General features: G+C 48.9%; 1 protein-coding gene and 2 long non-coding RNA genes across 5 annotated transcripts in view; 2 read left to right on the forward strand and 1 right to left on the reverse strand.

Annotated features, from left to right (window-relative positions):
- Window positions 1-534: 534 nt before the first annotated feature.
- On the forward strand, window positions 535-1,158 carry LOC144379399 (uncharacterized). The gene is made up of 2 exons (XR_013442266.1): window positions 535-729; window positions 847-1,158. It is a non-coding gene; the product is annotated as an uncharacterized LOC144379399 (long non-coding RNA).
- A 505-nt stretch (window positions 1,159-1,663) lies between these two features.
- Window positions 1,664-17,197, forward strand: part of LOC118554151 (uncharacterized) — a 37,763-nt gene continuing 22,229 nt past the window's right edge. Inside the window, exons 1-2 of one of the 2 annotated variants that reach the window (XR_013442663.1) lie at window positions 1,664-1,778; window positions 3,550-3,697. This is a non-coding gene — a long non-coding RNA (uncharacterized LOC118554151). Of the gene's footprint in view, window positions 1,779-3,089; window positions 3,698-17,197 lie in introns of those variants that run through there. The other variant, XR_013442662.1, reaches the window with a different exon arrangement.
- On the reverse strand, window positions 10,819-15,900 carry NPAS4 (neuronal PAS domain protein 4). 2 transcript variants are annotated; one of them, XM_036121519.2, is made up of 8 exons: window positions 15,540-15,900; window positions 14,673-14,824; window positions 14,386-14,488; window positions 14,005-14,266; window positions 13,714-13,823; window positions 13,231-13,366; window positions 11,674-13,109; window positions 10,819-10,973 (listed from the first exon to the last, which is right to left on the reverse strand). In XM_036121519.2, exons 1-8 carry the CDS (start codon window positions 15,712-15,714, stop codon window positions 10,945-10,947), a joined length of 2,403 nt encoding a protein of 800 aa, XP_035977412.1. In that variant the 5' UTR covers window positions 15,715-15,900; the 3' UTR covers window positions 10,819-10,944. The 2 variants fall into 2 exon arrangements, with proteins under 2 accessions (XP_035977412.1, XP_077913883.1); XM_078057757.1 differs by lacking the exons at window positions 13,714-13,823; window positions 14,673-14,824; window positions 15,540-15,900 and having other exon boundaries at window positions 14,386-14,486.

The following is a 17,197-nucleotide window of genomic DNA, read 5'->3' on the forward strand; positions in this document are numbered from 1 at the left end:
CACTAAGTCACAGCCCCAAGCAGACTTACTGCCCAGGGCACCTTAGATCCCAAGGGCTACTTCAGCCCCCTCTACCAAGCTGACCCTTGTCCTGGGGCAGGTGGTAGCTGAACATGAACTATTGTGGAGTTCATGGCTGCGGACCCACAGAAGAAGCAAAGCTTCAGGAGGCACCTGCCCAAGTTGGGGGAGGTCTTTGGGAACCCCTTGGCCTTTTGTTTTTCTCATTATCCAGAACATCAAGGGTTCCTGTCTTCTCAAAGAGAGGAGGAGATGGGGCGGAAATGGGATTCACATTTACTGAGCATCTGTTCGGTGCTAGGCACTTTGTTTTACACTGAGATTTGGAAAGCATAGAAAAACACCTACAAGAACTAAAAACCTCATGTAGTCCCACCACCCAGATGAGACTTCTGCGAATATTTTGGTGTATATCTTTTCCACTGTGTTTCTGTGTGTGTGTGTGTGTGTATATATATGTATATATATAAATTTATATACAAATATATAAGACATATATAAATATGTAAGACTTTTTTTTTTTAAGATTTTATTTATTTATTTGACAGATAAATCGAGAGAAGGAACACAAGCAAGGGGAGTGAGAGAGGGAGAAGCAGGCCTCCCACTGAGCAGGGAGCCCCATGCGGGGCTCGATCCCAGGACCCTGGGATCATGACCTGAGCCGAAGGCAGACACTTAATGAAAGAGCCACCCAGGCGCCCCTATGTAAGACTTTTTTAGAGAGAGTGTGTGTGAGTGAGGGTGGGGGAGAGGGGCAGAGGGAAAGAATCTTTTTTTTTTTTAATTTTTAAAAATGATTTTATTTATTTATTCAACACACAGAGCACAAGCAGGGGGAGATGGAGAAGCAGGCTCCCTGCAGAGCAGAAAGCCCAACGTGGGGCTCAATCCCAGGACCTGGGATCATGACCTGAGCCAAAGGCAGACGCTTAACCAACTGAGCCACCCAGGCGCCCCGAGGGAGAATCTTCGCAGGTTCCACATCCAATGTGGAGCCTGTCGCAGGACTTGATCTCGCACCCTGAGATCATGATCTGAGCCAAAATTAAGAGTTGGATGCTTAGCCAGCTGAGCCACCCAGGCACCTCTATATATAAGACTTCTTAAAAAAATAAATTGGGGTCATACTCTGGATACTGTTTTGTTCTACTTTTACTTTTTAAAAATATTATTTATTTATTTTTATTAAGTAAACTCTATACCCAACATGGGGCTCAAACTCAACCCTAAGATCAATAGTTGCTCTACTGGGTGAGCCAGCTAGGTCCCTCTATTCTATTTTTGCTTTTTTTTTTTTTTTTTTTTTAAAGATTTTATTTATTTATTTGAGAGAGAGAGAATGAGAGACAGAGAGCATGAGAGGGAAGAGGGCACAGGGAGAAGCAGACCCCCTGCTGAGCAGGGAGCCCGATGTGGGACTCGATCCCGGGACTCCAGGATCATGACCTGAGCCGAAGGCAGTCGCCCAACCAACTGAGCCACCCAGGCGCCCTCTATTTTTGCTTTTAACTTGGTAACTATTTAGAACATTTTCTGTTATTATCTTCCTCAAATGACTGACTTATTTGTTTATTTATTTATTTAAATTTTATTTATTTATTTGACACAGAGCGAGCACAAGCAGGGGGAGCTGCAGAGGGAGAGGGAGAAGCAGGCTTCCCGCTGAGCAGGGAGCCTGATGCGGGGCTCGATCCCAGGACCCTGGGATTATGACCTGAGCCGAAGGCAGCTGCTTAACCAACTGAGCCACCCAGGTGTCCCCTCTAATGATTTTTAATGACTTCCTAGTATTCTGTCTTATGAGGACCATAATTTATTTAACCAAGTCCTTAACTGTTGGGTATTTTATCATTTATGTTAAAAATATGTATACATGCACCCTGTGGTGAACATCATTTGGGAAACAGTTTTGAGTGGCTTAGGTATCAGGCGCTGGGTTTTTGGTGCTCTTAGGACTGAGGACACAAGAATAAATGTGAGAGACAGTTCCTCCCTTCAGAGATGGCCACTTAATAATAATTACACTCAAAAAATTAGTTATGGTTACCACTGTGACAAAAGAGAAGTATGACAGACTGGGAAAGTGTCCAAGGGGAATAGCCAAGCCTGGGGATTCAGTGAGGAGTTCCCAGGGGAAGTGATTTGAAACTGAGGGATTGAAAACAAGACCTGAAGGATGACTGGGACAGCTGGGAGTGAGCGTAGCATGGGATCTCAGGCAGAGCTGTGTAGAACAATATTAACACACATCTAGTGGCTTAAAACATTGTAGGTCAGGAGTCTGGGCATAGCTTAGCTGGGTTCTCTGCTTCACTGTCTCACAAAGCTGCAATTGAAGCGCTGGCTGGGGCTGTGGTCTCATCGGAGTCTCAACTGGAGAAGGATCGACCTCCAAACTCTTGTGGTTGTTGGTAGCATTAATTTTTTCTTTTTTTCTGGGCAGTAGGACTGAGGGCCTCAGTTGCCAGCCAGAGGGCACTCTGAGTTCCTTGCTATGTGGGCCTTCCCACCATGGCCACTTGCTTTCTAAAAGCCAAGGAAAGAGAGTGTCTCCTCCCAAGAGGAGCATTAGTCTTATGTAACATGGTCACAGCCACATCATCATGTATATCCTGTCACCTTTGTCATTCTGTTGGTTAGATGCAAGTCACAGGTCCCACCTACACTCAAGGAGAAGGAATTATACAAAGATGTGAATACCAGGAAGTGGGGACCCTGGGCCACCTTAGGGTCTGTCTGCCACAAGAGCCAACAGCTTGTGCATAGTGGGACCATGGTCACTGAGTGATGCTCTCGATGTTTCTGCTCTTCCTCTCCCCTTGGGCATTGCACTAAGCTGCCTTTTGAAATTCAATGAGGCTATTTGACTTGCTTTGGCCAGTGAAATGTGAGCAGAAGTAATGTGTGCAGAATTATTTACTAGACAGCATGAGGCTGCAGTGCATTTTCCCCCCTGCTGCAGGAAGCAAAAGCCCATGTTGATGTGGCGATACATGCTGAGCCGCCCTGGGGACAGCTGCACTGGAGGTTTGCCTGGACCTCTAGCTGTCTTTGTGTGAGGGAGAAACGGACCTTGTTAGTTTAAGTCTGGTATTTTGGGGCTTATTACAGCAGCAAAATTTAGCCCATCCTGATTGTTTGGAGACAAGCTTGTTAAGTTGAAAAAAATGGGATGATGAAACCCAGTGCAGTACATCTCTGGTTATTTCCTTTAGGGTAAATTTATTTTCTTTCTTTCTGTCTTTCCTTTCTTTCCTTTCTTTTCTTTCTTTCTTTCTTTCTTTCTTTCTTTCTTTCTTTCTTTCTTTCTTTCTTTCTTTCTCTTTCTTTTTCTTTCTTTTTTCTTTCTTTCCTTTCCTTTCTTTCCTTTCCTTCTTTCCTTTCTTTCTTTTTTCTTTCTTTCTTTCTCTCTTTTTCTTTCTTTCTTTCTTTCTTCCTTTTTTTTGGTAAATTCTTAGAAGTGGAATGGCTGAGTTGCTCTTCATTTTTAATTTCCTCAGGAATACTCTTATCTCCATTTTGTAGATGAAGAAAATGAAACATTGGTGCCAAGTGCTGCCCGGGATCACAGCTGGCCCCTTGCTTCACTTGAGGAAATAGAAACCATCAGATGGAAAACTCCCAGAGCTTTGACGAAATCTACAAACCTACCATCCTTCTCTTCTTCCTGCCTGTGAGTACGACTTTTTTTTTGTTCCATCAGAGACAAATCCCTTCACCTCTGCTAAGGGCCCTCTCTTTCACATCTTACCCCACCACCCTCTGTCACCAGTTTCTCCCAGATGCAGCAAGGTGTGATGGTTCAGGCTGCACAGGAGCTCCATGCTCCTTAGCTGTGTGGTCTTGGGCAAGTTACTTAACTACTCTTACCTTAGACTCATCTGTAAGACAGGGAACATTGTGCTTACCTGAAAAGGTTGTTGTAAAGATTAAATGAATTAATGCACATATAGTATTCAGAACAATGACTAGCATATTGCAAGTCCTCAATAAATAGTAGCTGTTATTATTCCTGGATTATTTTCTTGAGCAAACATGCATACTCCAGTATTTTTTTTTTTTAAGATTTTATTTATTTATTTGACAGAGACACAGCGAGAGAGGGAACACAAGCAGGGGGAGTGGGAGAGGGAGAAGCAGGCTTCCTGTGGAGCAGGGAGCCCGATGTGGGGCTCGATCCCAGGAGCCTGGGATCATGACCTGAGCCGAAGGCAGACGCTTAACGACTGAGCCACCCAGGTGCCCCCATACTCCAGTATTATTTAAAGAAACAAGCAATTTCTCTGGTTTCACATCTCCCTTTAGCTACTGGCCCATTTCTCTGTTTTCTTTCACTGTAAAACCTAAAAGAATTGTCTAAATGTGCTGTCTGTACTTCGCATCTTCCATTTACTTGTTAAGTCTTGTAATGCAGGGTGCCTGGGTGGCTCAATTGGTTAAGGACCGACTCTTGATTTTGACTCAGGTCATAATCTCTGCATCGAGTCCCACGCTTAGTGGGGAGTCTGCTTCAGGATTCTCTCTCTCCCTCTGCCCCTCCCTCTGCTTCTGCGTGCTCTCTCTCTCTCAAATAAATAAATAAATCTTTTTTAAAAAAAAGTCTTGTAATGCTTTCTGTCTTAAAGTCTCTTGTGTCTGTTATTAAATTTATCAACACTAATCTCTCTTTTGGTTAGCATTAGTATGACTACTCTTTTTCCCACCATCTCAACCTTTTTCTATGCTTATGTTTTAGATGTTCTTGTAACACCTTTGTTGGTGTGGTAAGCCACCCTCCAAAACTGTCCCCAAAGATTCCCACGTCTTAGTCATTAGCACCCGCTCACATTGTTCCAGGGTTGGCCTATGTCACCTATAGACTACGGCAGAAGTGATGTTATGTCACTTCCAAGATTTGGTTATAAAAGACCCCACAGCTCCCATCTTGGTTGCTTTCTCTCCTTTGTAGTCACATCCTCACCCCCTCCCCTGCTATCCCTGGTCCTTGCAACCACTGATCTGTTCTCCACCTCCGTAAGAGGGAGGTCTTTGTTCTCATTTCTAGAACGTTATGCAAGTGGATTCATACAGTATGTGTCCTTTTGAGATTATCTTTTTTCTCACTCAGCATAATGCCTTTTTTAAAAAAAAATTTTATTTTTAAGTAATCTCTACACCCAATGTGGGTTTGAACTCACAACCCCGAGATCAAGAGTCACACGCTCCACCAACTGAGCCAGCCAGGCGCCCTTCAGCATAATGCTTTTAAGATCCACCCAAGTTGTTGTGTGTATCAGTAGTTCATTCCTTTTTATTACTGAGTAGTATCCCAAGGTGTGGATGTACCACAGTCTGTTAATCATCCATCTGATGAAAGGCATTTTGTTGTGTCCACTATCACAAATAAAGCCGTTATGATTATTCTGAAAGACATAATTTTCATTCCTCCGGACAAATGCCCAAGAGTACAATTGCTGAGTTGTATAGTAAGTGTATGTTTAGTTTTTTAAGAAACTGCAAGATTTCTTTCCAGAGTAACTGTATCATTTTACATTCCAAGCAGCAATATGTGAGTGATCTAGTTTCCGCACATTCTTACCAGCACCTGGTGTTGCCATCATTGTTGTTATTATTTAGTTGTTCTGATAGGTGGTTAGTGATATCTCACTGTGGTCTTAATTTATGTTTTCCTAATGGTTAGTATTGTTGAATATCTTTTCATGGGCTTACTTACTATACATATATGTTCTTTGGTGAGATGTGTCTTCATATCTTTTGTCCATTTTCTAATGGATCGTTTGGTTTTTTTACTGTGTGTCTCAAGAGTTTTGGGTAGGAGTCTTTTGTCAGATATGTGATTCACAAATATTCTCTCCCACTGGGTAGCTTGTCGTTTTATCCTCTGAACAAGATCTTTCACAGAGCGAATGTTTTGAATTTCAATGAAGTCAGTTTATCAAATTTTTTTTTCTTTTTATGGATTATGCTTTTGGTGTCACAACTAAGAACTCTTCCTCCAGCCCCTGGTACCTAAGATTTTCTTTTGTGTTTTCTTCTACAAGTTTTATATTTTATATGTTTTTTGTTTAGCTCTCTGTCCACACCATAAAAACTTAATTTACTATGGCCATGTCCTCTTAAACCATATCCAGAGTATAATTATATTTTACATTTAAAGCTGTTATGATTATTCCTGAAAGACAGAAATTTCATTCCTTTACTTTTTGTAAAAGATGTGAGGCTTAGCTTAAGGTTCTTCCCTCCCTCACCCGCCCCAGCCCCAACGATACCTTATTTGTACCATTTGTTGAAAAAACTATTCTCCCTCCATTGAAGTGCTTTTGCAGTTTGAAAGGCCTATTTTTCTTTGGCTCTGAAAGACTAGGGGAATTCCATTCTGCCCCTCAGAGGGTTTGAGCTTAGCATTCTTCCCCATGCAAGTTTGAAATCTGGCAAATGTCTTGATGGGGAGACTGATCACAAGTTTGGGCAGGCTCTATGCCTCTTAAGGGTCTTTCTTCTTCAGCACCATGGGACCAGGGGGGATTCTCTTTGTCTTTTAGCTTTCATCTCAGTCTCCCAGTCTTCCCACACCCTAGTCCAGAATTTAGCAACAAAATTTAACAAAAATTTTAACAAAACAGACCATGCATTTGGGAGCTCATCCAATTTCCAATCCACTACACCAGCCCCTGATGGTCACCCCAAAACTCACTACCAATGGATTCCCTCTGCCTGGACTAAACCAATCCACCTGCACCCAGAATAGGAAAATTTCTCCAAGAAAGAAGATGATGGGATCATCAGCTCACGCATGAAAAGGCTCTTTCCTCTCTGGAATTTTACTTCGTCTACTTCTTGTTGTTTCTACATTTTCCACACAACTGCCAGAGGGATGACTTAAACATGTAATCATGTCATTCCTCTGCTCAAGTGTACTCAGTGGATTCCTATTGCACATGAAATCAAGTCTGAGTTTCTTACCATGGTCGAAGGCCCTCGGTAATCTTTTCCCTCCTTTTGCTGACCTTGGTTCAGCCACACTGATTTCCTTGCTATTCCTTAAACAGGTCACATCCTTTCTTTTAAACACCTCTACTCTTGCTTTCCTTTGGCCTGGAACATTCTTATTTCTATTTCTCACATTTTAGGTCATAGCTCAGTGTTACCTCATTTTTTTTTTAAGATTTAAAAAAATTTTTAAAGTAATCTCTACACCCAACGGGGGGTTCGAACTCACAACCCTGAGATCAAGCCAGCCGGGCACCCCAATGTTACCTCCTTATAAAGGTTTTCCTTTCCTTTTTTTTTTTTTAAGATTTTATTTATTTATTTGACAGAGAGAGAGGGGGAACACAAGCAGGGGGAGTGGGAGAGGGAGAAGCAGGCTCCCCGCGGAGCAGGGAGCCCAATGCAGGGCTCGATCCTAGGACTCTGGGATCATGAGCTGAACTGAAGGCAGACACTTAACTGACTGAGACACCCAGGCGCCCCAATGTTACCTCCTTATAAAGCTTTTTCTGACACCCACTCTAAGTTAGAAAACTCTAAACTAGAGCTGTGGTTTTCTATCACAGGACCCTGGTTCTTTCCCATGTTGTACACACTGTATATTCTCTCTTAGATCGCTTGTTTACTTTTTGTTATGTCTCCCCACAACTAGAATATGAGCTCTGTGGGCCCAGGGACCTTGTCTGTCTTGTGCGCCGCCGCATCCCCAGCACACGGAGCTGCGGAGTCGGCACCTGAACTCAGTCTTTGACCCCCAAACTTGAGCCCTTTCTCCTACATTCTGCTCCCAGGGCAGAGTTGGTATTGGTGGAAGGGGACCTGGCTGAGAGTAGAGCTGGCTTCTGCGGTGACTCTGGGAGTGCCATCGGGCAAGTCCTTTCCTCTCTCCCAGCCTCAGTTTATCTGTTTGTTCTTAGCTGTGCTGCTCTGAGCCACAGGGACCTTCCTGGTGAGAGGAACAGAAACAGATCCCTCTCTTTCCAGCAGGGGGAGCCGTTGGCTTTCGTATTATTTTCCTCTGTGCTGGACCATGGTTCCGCCTCCCGGGGATCTCGGGTTCTCAATGATCCCTGGTGCCTCCTCATCAAAACGCACAGTCTACTATCACCCGCTACCATAAAAAACCACCAGTGATGCGCTTCTTTTTTTCTAATATGTTTTCATTTTTAAAATTTTCACTTATTTGGTTTTACTTTTTTAAAAACTTTTAATTTCAGAATAGATTTAGATTTCTAGGAATGTTAAATATACTCCATGCTTATTATTTCCCCCATTATTAACATCTTACACTTATTGGTACACTTGTCACAATTAATGAGCCAATACTGATACATTATTATTAACTAAAGTCCATAATTTATTAGGATCTCTCTCTCTCTCTCTTTTTTTAACCTCTGTCCTATTTCTGTTCCAGGATCCCATCCAGAATAACACTGTATATTTTGTTGTCATTTTTCTTAGGCTTCTCTTGGCTGTTTACAGCTTCTCAGATTTTTCTTTCCTTTTTGATGACCACCAGGGAGGTTTTTATATGGGACTCCAGTGGGTATCTTGAGCTTATGTTCGCTTAAGATTCGTAGCTGAGAGTTAAAACCCTTTGCCTTCTGGAGAACTCAGGAACAAGTTTTTGGGGGTAGAAATTGATGACTTTATACTCAAATCCTTGGGCTGCTCTTCAGAAATTGTCCTCTCCATCAAATATTTCTGGTGGGCCTGCTCAGCCCTGTGCATGGTGTCAGCAGGGGAGTGGAGCTAAGACAGCGTCCTGGGGCTTACAGTTCAGTTCTTCTGTCCAAGTTGGAGGACAGAGCACAGGAAGGCAAAGGGCAAGACTTCACCTTCCTGTTTCTCCCAAGGATTGATCCAAGGTGGAAAAGGGGTGGCAGGTCCCTGGAATGTCTTCCTTCCTGTGGGACCCTCTCAAGGGGATGGCCCTGGAGCTGGGGGATTTTGAATGAGAGGAAGTTTAGGGGATTCTCAGTGTCGTGATCTCAGCTCCTGGAGTCCCACCCCGTATTTCACTGGAGGAAGATTGGAGTGTCCTTCCTCTCCTTGAGAAAGAAACTTCTCTGAGACGTGGCGGTCACCAGTGCCCTTGAACTCACTTTAATAAGTTAAGTCTGTTCTGTTCTCCTCAGCTTATAAAGACCCAATCGAGTTCTAGCAGCATCTTTGAGAGGTTAGCGCCTTTTTCTTCAGTCCCGTTTTACCCGTGAAGAAACTGAGGCTCAGGTCTCACTCAGCAAATAATTGTTGGAGGTGGGATTTGAATCCAGGTCTTTCTGTCTCCTAGTTTTCATTCTCCAACCCCCCACCATACCCTGTGGCCATTGGGCCCTCAAGTTTGGAGGAAAACAGCATTTTTGAAGGCTTTTTCTCTTGACCCAATTAGTTATATTCCACTCAGAAGTTGGGGGTCTGCTCTAGCTTGTAGACCTGGAAGAGAAGGGGCCCGCACCCCAGCCCAAGCCTGACCTTCTCAGGTAATCTGGAGTGGGACAATTTGAGATGATGATTCACCAGCTTTGGGAACAGAGGGGACAGCCCGGAACTCGGATGCAGATGATATAGGTACATTGCCCACCTCTGTGGGGCAAATCACTTGTTACCTGAGATCCTCAGTTTCTTCATCCATGAAATGGTGCTCATATGCCTGTCTAGAGGCTTTATGGTAGTGGACAAGGGATGTAAAACTGTTTGTCCACTGAAAGCCCCATGCAGACATAACGCAGGGGGTTATCATTTCCAATGAGAAGATGCAGGGCCCCAAAGGGAAGTGGCTTCCCTGCGGGACCAGGCTGAAGACAGACTCATGTTCTGAAACTTCAAGCCCATGTCCCCGAAAATATCAGGTCGAATCGCCTGCCCATCCCCAGGCCCTTCTGCTCCCTCCCACACTGTGAACACTGCCAGCCTGGGGCAGGCAGGATACTCCGATACCCTCTAATATTTTATGCCAGAGCACCTTGAAGGCAAGAGGCAGCATTCTGTTTTGGCTCCAAACTCTCTAGCTTCCAGCACAGAGTAGGCCACACCCTGCACTCTTGTGTTGAGTGAAGGAATGAATGAGTGCATGAGTGAAGGAAGAAACCCCAGGGCTGTCAGCCGGTCCAGTCTTTGCCTCCTGACCCGCAGGCTCCCCTCGGGGCCCCCCAACCTTCTCAGATGCCCACTCTTCCCTTTTCGCAGCGGTGCACAACACCAGTGGTACCAAAAAGGCAAACTGGACTTTATTATAAAGTTGGCTACAAAGTCACCGCAGCACCACGCAGTGGCCGCCTGGGCAGGCCCAGGCAGTCTGGCAGCCGGGTGAGTCCCGTACCAGGTACACGCACTCGTGCAAGCACACGTGTGACAGTGGCAGGTCTGCCTTCCTCCATCGGAAAGGAACGTAGCGTCTCTTCGCGCCCCCCACCCCAGGCGCGGGGCGCAAAAGTCACAAGAAGGGCCGCCAGGGCGGCAGAGTCCATCGGAATTGAAATCCCGTTACTGGTGTGTAGAGAATTCTACGTGGGTGTCAGCCCCTGAGGGCACAGGCTGGCCCAGGTGGGCGCTGCCTTTCCCCCACCAAGGCCCAGGGGTGGCTTGGCCCCCAGGAGTGGAGAACTGGCCCAGGCCCATGGGGTAGTGCGGGGGGTGGGGAAGTGAGACTCCCCCATTCTCCGCTTGAAATCCCATTCAAGGAAACTCACTACGAGTGAATACAGATTGAAATGGAAACTGGGATTGCTTGAAGTCTCTAAATTTTAAAAAGAAGCTCCCCTCCCTTGCCCTCCCACCTCCCCCCCCCAAAATCCTGCAGGGCCTGGGGAATCAGATATATCCCCCTCCGGCCCCCAGAATCCCCCCAACAGTCCCGGGGGGGTGGAGAGCGGCTCCACGTCTTGATGACAATATGCCATACTTGACGACGTTAAGTCACAGACTTATTCAAAACCTTGGTTCCCCTCCACTTCCATCTGCAGAGAGAGAGAGAGAGGGTACAGTCAGTAAGGTCATTAGGAAAGATAGGCTGAGGATGTGGCATGCTGTTGGCACATAGTACAGGCTTCAAATATGTTGGTCCAATGACTGAATGATCACCAGAGGCTCAGCAAGATAAGGGAGCCATCTGGGTGGATGGAATGAAACTATGACTCTAGTTTTGGAAAGGAGGGAGCCATGGGCAAGGAGCCTCCGATGGGCCAGGGCCTGAGTTTCACTTTCTTTCTTTCCCAAACTCTTACAGACTCTTGCTCTGTATTCTCTTTAGGAGATAAGAATACTGAGATAGAACTCTAATCCCTCTTCCATCAATTTGTTGTATGACGTTAAGCAAGTTTCTTTAACTCTGGGACTTTGATTTTCTTCATCTGTGAAATGGGTGGTGATGGCTGATCTAGGTCCCTCACAGAGTTAAAAAGCACAAGCCACTAACCAAGGATTCTCTTGCACTTTATGCTGCATCCCTGACCCCTGCCCTCTAGGCCTACTTGTTCAGAACATCTATGCTAAGTTTTTTTACTAGTTCTTATCTTCACTGCTACCCTGGGCAGCAGGTGTTGTTATCCCATTAATAAAATTAAGGTACAGAAAGGGGAATTTTCACTCATCTAATTCTACAAGCATCTCATTGGCAAGACAGGGACTTGAGTTCCTGAACATTTTGGTTGGACTCACCTTCATGGAAGCTGTCTTGAACTTGGCTCTGGAGTTGATGCAACTCATCAGTAAACCCATCGTAGGGGAATGCTGAGACACCTGTCTCAAAGGCGGTTTCGTATGTGGCCAGGTCCTCCAGGAAGCTGTGGTCTTCTGGGGACAGGTTGTTGCAAGGCGATGAGGCCCCTCCTGGGACCGCTGCCTCAGGATCCCCTGAACTCCATTCCCCATTGGGGTCTGGGGTAGAGAGATCCATGAAGATGTCTTCCACGGGCGTCTCTTCCAGGAATATGTTATCAGGGTCAGCCAGAAAATCCAGCTCCTGGCATTTCCAGGGTTTCAGGTCCAGGCTGAGCACAGGGGGACCAGCCCCCGGCAGGGACAGGTTGGAGTCCAGGGGCTCCAGACCTCCAAGTGGCTCCAGCCCACCCGTGCCAGCCTCAGCTGAGAAGGGCCTGTCCATGCCCTGAGCCAACTGGCTGATCTGCTGGATGAGGCGGTCTATCTCATTCTGCTCCTTCTCAGAGTAGTGGAAGAAACTCTGCTTGACTGGAGAGGCCTCAGGTGTAAGCAGGCCTTCGGGCACCAGAGGGACGTCCACAGAGAGGGGGCCCCGCAGCTGGGCTAGGGCCAGGAGCGTGCAGTCCCCATTACCAGGGCTGCTAGGACTTGGGGGCAACTTCTCATAGAGAAAACTGCATCCCTCCTGGGTGAAGTAAGTCTTGGTGGGATTGGGGCTCAGTTGCTCTGGGAAAGTTTGGCTGGGGCTGTTGAGGTGTGCTTGGATTGCTGTGCTGGGAGGAGTCAGCTGCTCATGGGCAGGGCTGCCCAGAGACTCTGGGAAGGTGGCGGTGCTGGGAAGCAGCTGGTCTGGGAAGGCAGAGGTGCAGGGAGTCAATTGATCTTCATAGCTTCTGGCTGAGGTTTCGGTCAGCTGGCCTTGAAGTGGGCTAGTCAGTGGATCTGGGAAGGTTGCACTGCTGGGCGTCAGTTGATCAGAAAAGGTTGCAGTGCTTGGAGTCAGCTGTTCTTGGAGAGAGCTGGATGGAGTGGACAAGTGGGTCTGGAAGGGCTCGTGGAGGCTGAAGAGGAAGGCACAGCCTCCTGGCTGGTGAGGTGTGTAGGGTGGGGTGCACACAAGATCCTTGCTCAGATCTGCATGAAGAGAAGGCTCAGAGCCAGACGGGAATGCCAGGTAACTAAAGCCCAGCTCTTTTTGGGATTGGGGAAGCTCTTCTGATGTTGAGGCAGCACCCAGCTCTGGAGCACTAGGGAAATTGGTGCTTCTGGAAGCCCCCAGGGCTGGGGTAAAGAGTGGGTTGGGGCTAGAGCATTGCCCTTGGGAGAGGATGTTCTCAGGGAATGAGGGCAGCATGGTTGGGGTGCCCAGGACATAGGCTGCTTGGGTGTTTTCAGAGTTCAGCTGCTGGCGGAGGCTCCAGGCTTCCGTGTCACTGGAAAGGAGAGAAGAGGCAGATGGTAAGGGTCTGGTGGTCTTTCCCAGAGAAGTTCCCTGATTTGTATCTCCTCTATGTCCACCTCAACTGTCCTCCAGGCTCCTGCCTTGCAGCTCACCTGATTGGGTAGTTATTAGCAGTAATAGGGCCCTCTGGACCTTCTGAGTATAACAGGCAATAAATCCATGCCCAGCCTCCAGGCTTGGCCTGCAGTCTCACGACCATCTCTGCCTGAATATCTCCACTCTCAGCCACTGAAGGGAAAGAAGAGATGCAGAGTTAGGATGTCCATTGGGCAACACCACTTAAACTCCCCCCTTGCTGACCTCTCCACTGAATTGGGATATCGATGACATCTCTATTTCTGACTACCCTGACCTGCACCACTCAGCTCCCCACCTTGACCTCACCACTTGGAGTCCCCCAGTTCTGATTATATTCTCACTTTGACTCCTCACCCTAATGTTCACCCTATAGTATCCAAAATTATTGGTCTCTGGCATCTCCCCAGCATAAGTCTTGACCACAGCCCTTCTTGGTTGGGCCTCCCATCACCTTTCCCAGTTCCCTGTCTTGTTCCCCAGCCTCTCTGGACACTCACACAGGCGGTAGTGTTGAGCAGAAGCGTGGGCCAGGTCCTCGGGGTGCAGAAGTCCATACCATGATTTACAGAGCAGTTCACTGCGCTCAAAGCCCAGGTAGATTAGGACACTGGGAAGGTGGAAAGGGTGAGGTCAGCTTTCTGTTTTCCCTGCTTTATACCCAGGCATCTCACTCCCTCCCAGATCCTCTGTCCCCTTACACCCCATCCTCCCTGCCCCTGACTCCAGAATCTAGGGTCCCCTCGTCTCTGGCTTGCCTTCTTCCTGGAGTCTGAACATTCTGGGCTTACCTCTCAGATATGTCCAGTAGGGCCAGGTCCTTAGCATGACGGCTCTGGAACATGGCCAAGAAGAGTGAGGCAGGGCCAGGGCCAGGACCAGGGCGAGGTCTTGGTTCCAGTGGGGCACAGAAAGCTGTGAAAACAGGGTTTCCTGCCCAGTAGGCCCCAGGTGGATGAGCATGGAATCGGCCTCGAATAAGCACCAGTTTGTTGCCTGCACTCTGGCGCCTGAGAGACTTGGAGGTGTTGAAGCGACAGCGGAAGAGGCGATCTAGGTAAATGGAGAGAAAAACTGATTAAGAGGGTGGATGGTTGAAAGACATAGCACATAGGGAAGAGCAGGGAAGCAGGAAGGAGGTTTGACTGAGGGAGGGAGAAGGGAGTTCTTACCAGTGTCCAGGGCAGAGGGCAGGGTGAGCTGCTGGCGCACAGTTAGGTGGTCAGCTGGGTCAATGATGTCGTAGATACTGTCACCCTGGGCAACCAGGTCCACCTGGAGAAAGGTGAAGAAGAGATGAGATGACATTTAGTGAAGGCAGCAAGGGCCAATCCTTGGCACATAGCATCTGTCAGGGTATAACCTCCCCTCCTCAGTAATTCTCAAATTCTCAAAAGTGGAAAGCTCATTGTGTCCCATATGTGCCCCAGCCCAAACTGAGAAGACCCTCACCACTCACCATGGAGTGGCCCAGATGTTCGCTCACACTCTCAGACAGATATAGCAGCTTCCCCTCAGCTGTGAACACAAGTAGAAATCCAGGTAGTGCCGCCACTATGTCTTCAAGCTCTTGAGATGAGAGAAGTCCTGTGGGGCCCGCCAGAGGAGTGCCTGCAGGGTAAGAAGACATGGTGGGTCAGGAGTAAAACTGGGAGGCAAAGCATGAGTGAGGAAGCATGGACTGAGTTTCAGAAAATCCAGAGGAATTTTTCATGAACCTGCCTTTGCACACACCTGTTGACCCGCTGCCCACAGCTCTTGCCCAGGGAACCTGTTGCTGGATCTCCCTAGCCAGAGAGCCCTTTGACTTCTAAGTCGGGGCTAGGTCTTTCTTGGCCCCGAATTTCAGACCCACGGACAGCGCTCAAAAGCTGACTGGGCGTTCAGCACCGCGAGCAGCGCCTTGCAACCCCGTGGTGCTGTCAGCACCGCGGACAGCGCTTCAAAGGCTGAAGGAGCGCCCACTTTCAGCATAGAGAACCATGGATGCACTTGCCCGGCTTTTGGTGACTCCATCCCTGCAACTTCCCAGGCTTCCCTCCCCGGGCTCCTGGAAAGCCTCTGCGCTTGTGGGAACTAGGGCCATTCTGTCCTGGCTCTCCTCCTCCCATGATTCTGGCACCGGGGACCCTATCTAGGCTCCTACCCTCATCCAGAACTAAGGTGAGGTCTGAACAGAGCTCATGAGGAAAAGTAGGAAGTCCTGAGTTCCCTAAGTCTCCCTTCTCTCCCCAGCTCTCCGCCACACTGCCCTAGACATGCAGCAGTCTCCGTGGGTTCCCTTAGCTCCATTGCCCCCGGTCTCCAGCAGCCCCAGTTTGCTCACCTCCAGCGAAGAAGACGCCCTTGCGGGTGTAGATGCAAGCAAGACTCATAATGTGCAGGTAGGACAGCCGGACCTTGTCCGCTTCGGCCAGAGGCAGCAGCTCCTTGAGGTTCCGGATCTCAGCGTTGATCTGGTCGCGGCGCGCCTTGGAGGCGCCCTTGGTGGAGCGGTACATGACTAGCGGCTGCAGAGCTCCAGCTCCGGTGCTCCGAACACCTGCGTTCCCGTCCCGACGCACCGGTAGCTTCTTCCTTCTTGCTTCCCCGTCTCTCGCTCAGGCTCTCTCTCTCCTCTCTCCTCTCCTGGGCTCCGCTCGGCTGCGCTGCCCCCGTCGCCTGCTTCGTTCCGCCTTATATAGCTCCTGCTAGGCGTGGGGGGCTCGCTTTAGAGAAAGGGGGGGCGGGAAAGCAGGAGGCTGGGCTAAGCAAGCTGCAGCGGGAGCCGCTGGCTGGGGAGGGGGGAGAGCTCCTCCTCCCTCCCTGGCTCCCGACGTCATCGCATGACGTAGAATGAGAGCGGGAGGGGGGACGGGAGGAGGGGGAGAACGGAGGCTGCGGAGGGGGCCGCGGCTGGCGGCAGCTGAGCCGAGAAGCAGGCGCTGCATTAGGAAAGCCTGAAGGGGGGTGCAGGGACCCAGGGGTCCAAATGTGTTCAGCTGAGGGAAGGGACAGGGTAAGGGTTAAGGCGGTCTGAAGCCCCTGGCAGGAGAGTCTGTAGAGGGGAGGGAGGGGCTGTTTCCAACATCGATTTTTCTCAGGAGATAAGGAAATGGGGGAGGAGCAGGGTAGTCTACAAATTCCTCCTTGCTATTTGCCAGACAAAGGTCACGTTCACATGTGGGAGAAGAAGTACCCTCCTCGGCCTCTGCGGGATAGGTCGCAGCTGGGGTTTCTCTCTAGGGATTACTCAATCTGGGATTCCCTTAGTCACTTTCAAAGAACAAATCTCCTCCCCCCACCCTTTCAAAACCCGGGCCTTGGCATTTAGCAGGGGGCATTACATGGAAGTCTAAGTCTCTAGGGGGGGTGAAAAGGGGGTCCTGAGGGAGAGGGACCCCTGAATTTGGCCTTGGTTCTATTTTCCCACAGCCAAGAATAGGAATACCAACACCAACGCTGTAGTCTGCAGTGATTCTCGGTTTCCCTGTCAACTAATTAACTGCAGCCACTAACAGGGGAAACTGAGGCAGGGTCCCAAGGCACCGTGAGGATCTGGGTCTGCACCTAGGTATCCCTTCCCCCACCCCGTTGCCAGCCCCCAAAACGAGCGGTTCCCCCCGCCCGACTGCAAGCCTCGGTCTCCCGGCGGGCCGGGGGCGGGGGCGGGGCCGGGGGAATCCCAGCTCCATATTAGGACAGGAATCCTCCGGCGGCTGCCGCGGCGGCGGCGGCGGGCGGGGCCTGGCTGCCTCCGCACCGCTCCGGAGGGCTCCCCCCAGTCTCTGGCAGGGAAGATAGGGAAGCAGCAAAGAAATGAGGGGGCTGTGCTGCACCCTCTGAGATCCCCGCACCTGCCAGGGACCCCGTAACTCCGTCGGGCTGTCCTCCATACCCCTCTCCAACCCCCTCCCCATCTTCGGCGCTAGGACTCCTTGTTCTGTCTCTTAACCTTCAACCCTCCACATCCTCCTCCCTCGGCCCCGACTAGTTTCTGAATCT

Source organism: Halichoerus grypus, chromosome 11, assembly GCF_964656455.1.
Source record: "Halichoerus grypus chromosome 11, mHalGry1.hap1.1, whole genome shotgun sequence".
Classification (NCBI taxonomy): domain Eukaryota; kingdom Metazoa; phylum Chordata; class Mammalia; order Carnivora; family Phocidae; genus Halichoerus; species Halichoerus grypus.

Bases quoted from the DNA above. Each gene is read 5' to 3' on its own strand.
- NPAS4 (XM_036121519.2), bottom strand. From the start codon at position 15,714: ATGTACCGCTCCACCAAGGGCGCCTCCAAGGCGCGCCGCGACCAGATC. The intron at 14,825-15,539 runs GTGAGCAAACTG...CTTACCCTGCAG, and splicing joins GGGCGTCTTCTTCGCTGGAG to GCACTCCTCTGGCGGGCCCC. The intron at 13,367-13,713 runs GTGAGTGTCCAG...CTTTCCCTTCAG, and splicing joins TGCTCAACACTACCGCCTGT to TGGCTGAGAGTGGAGATATT.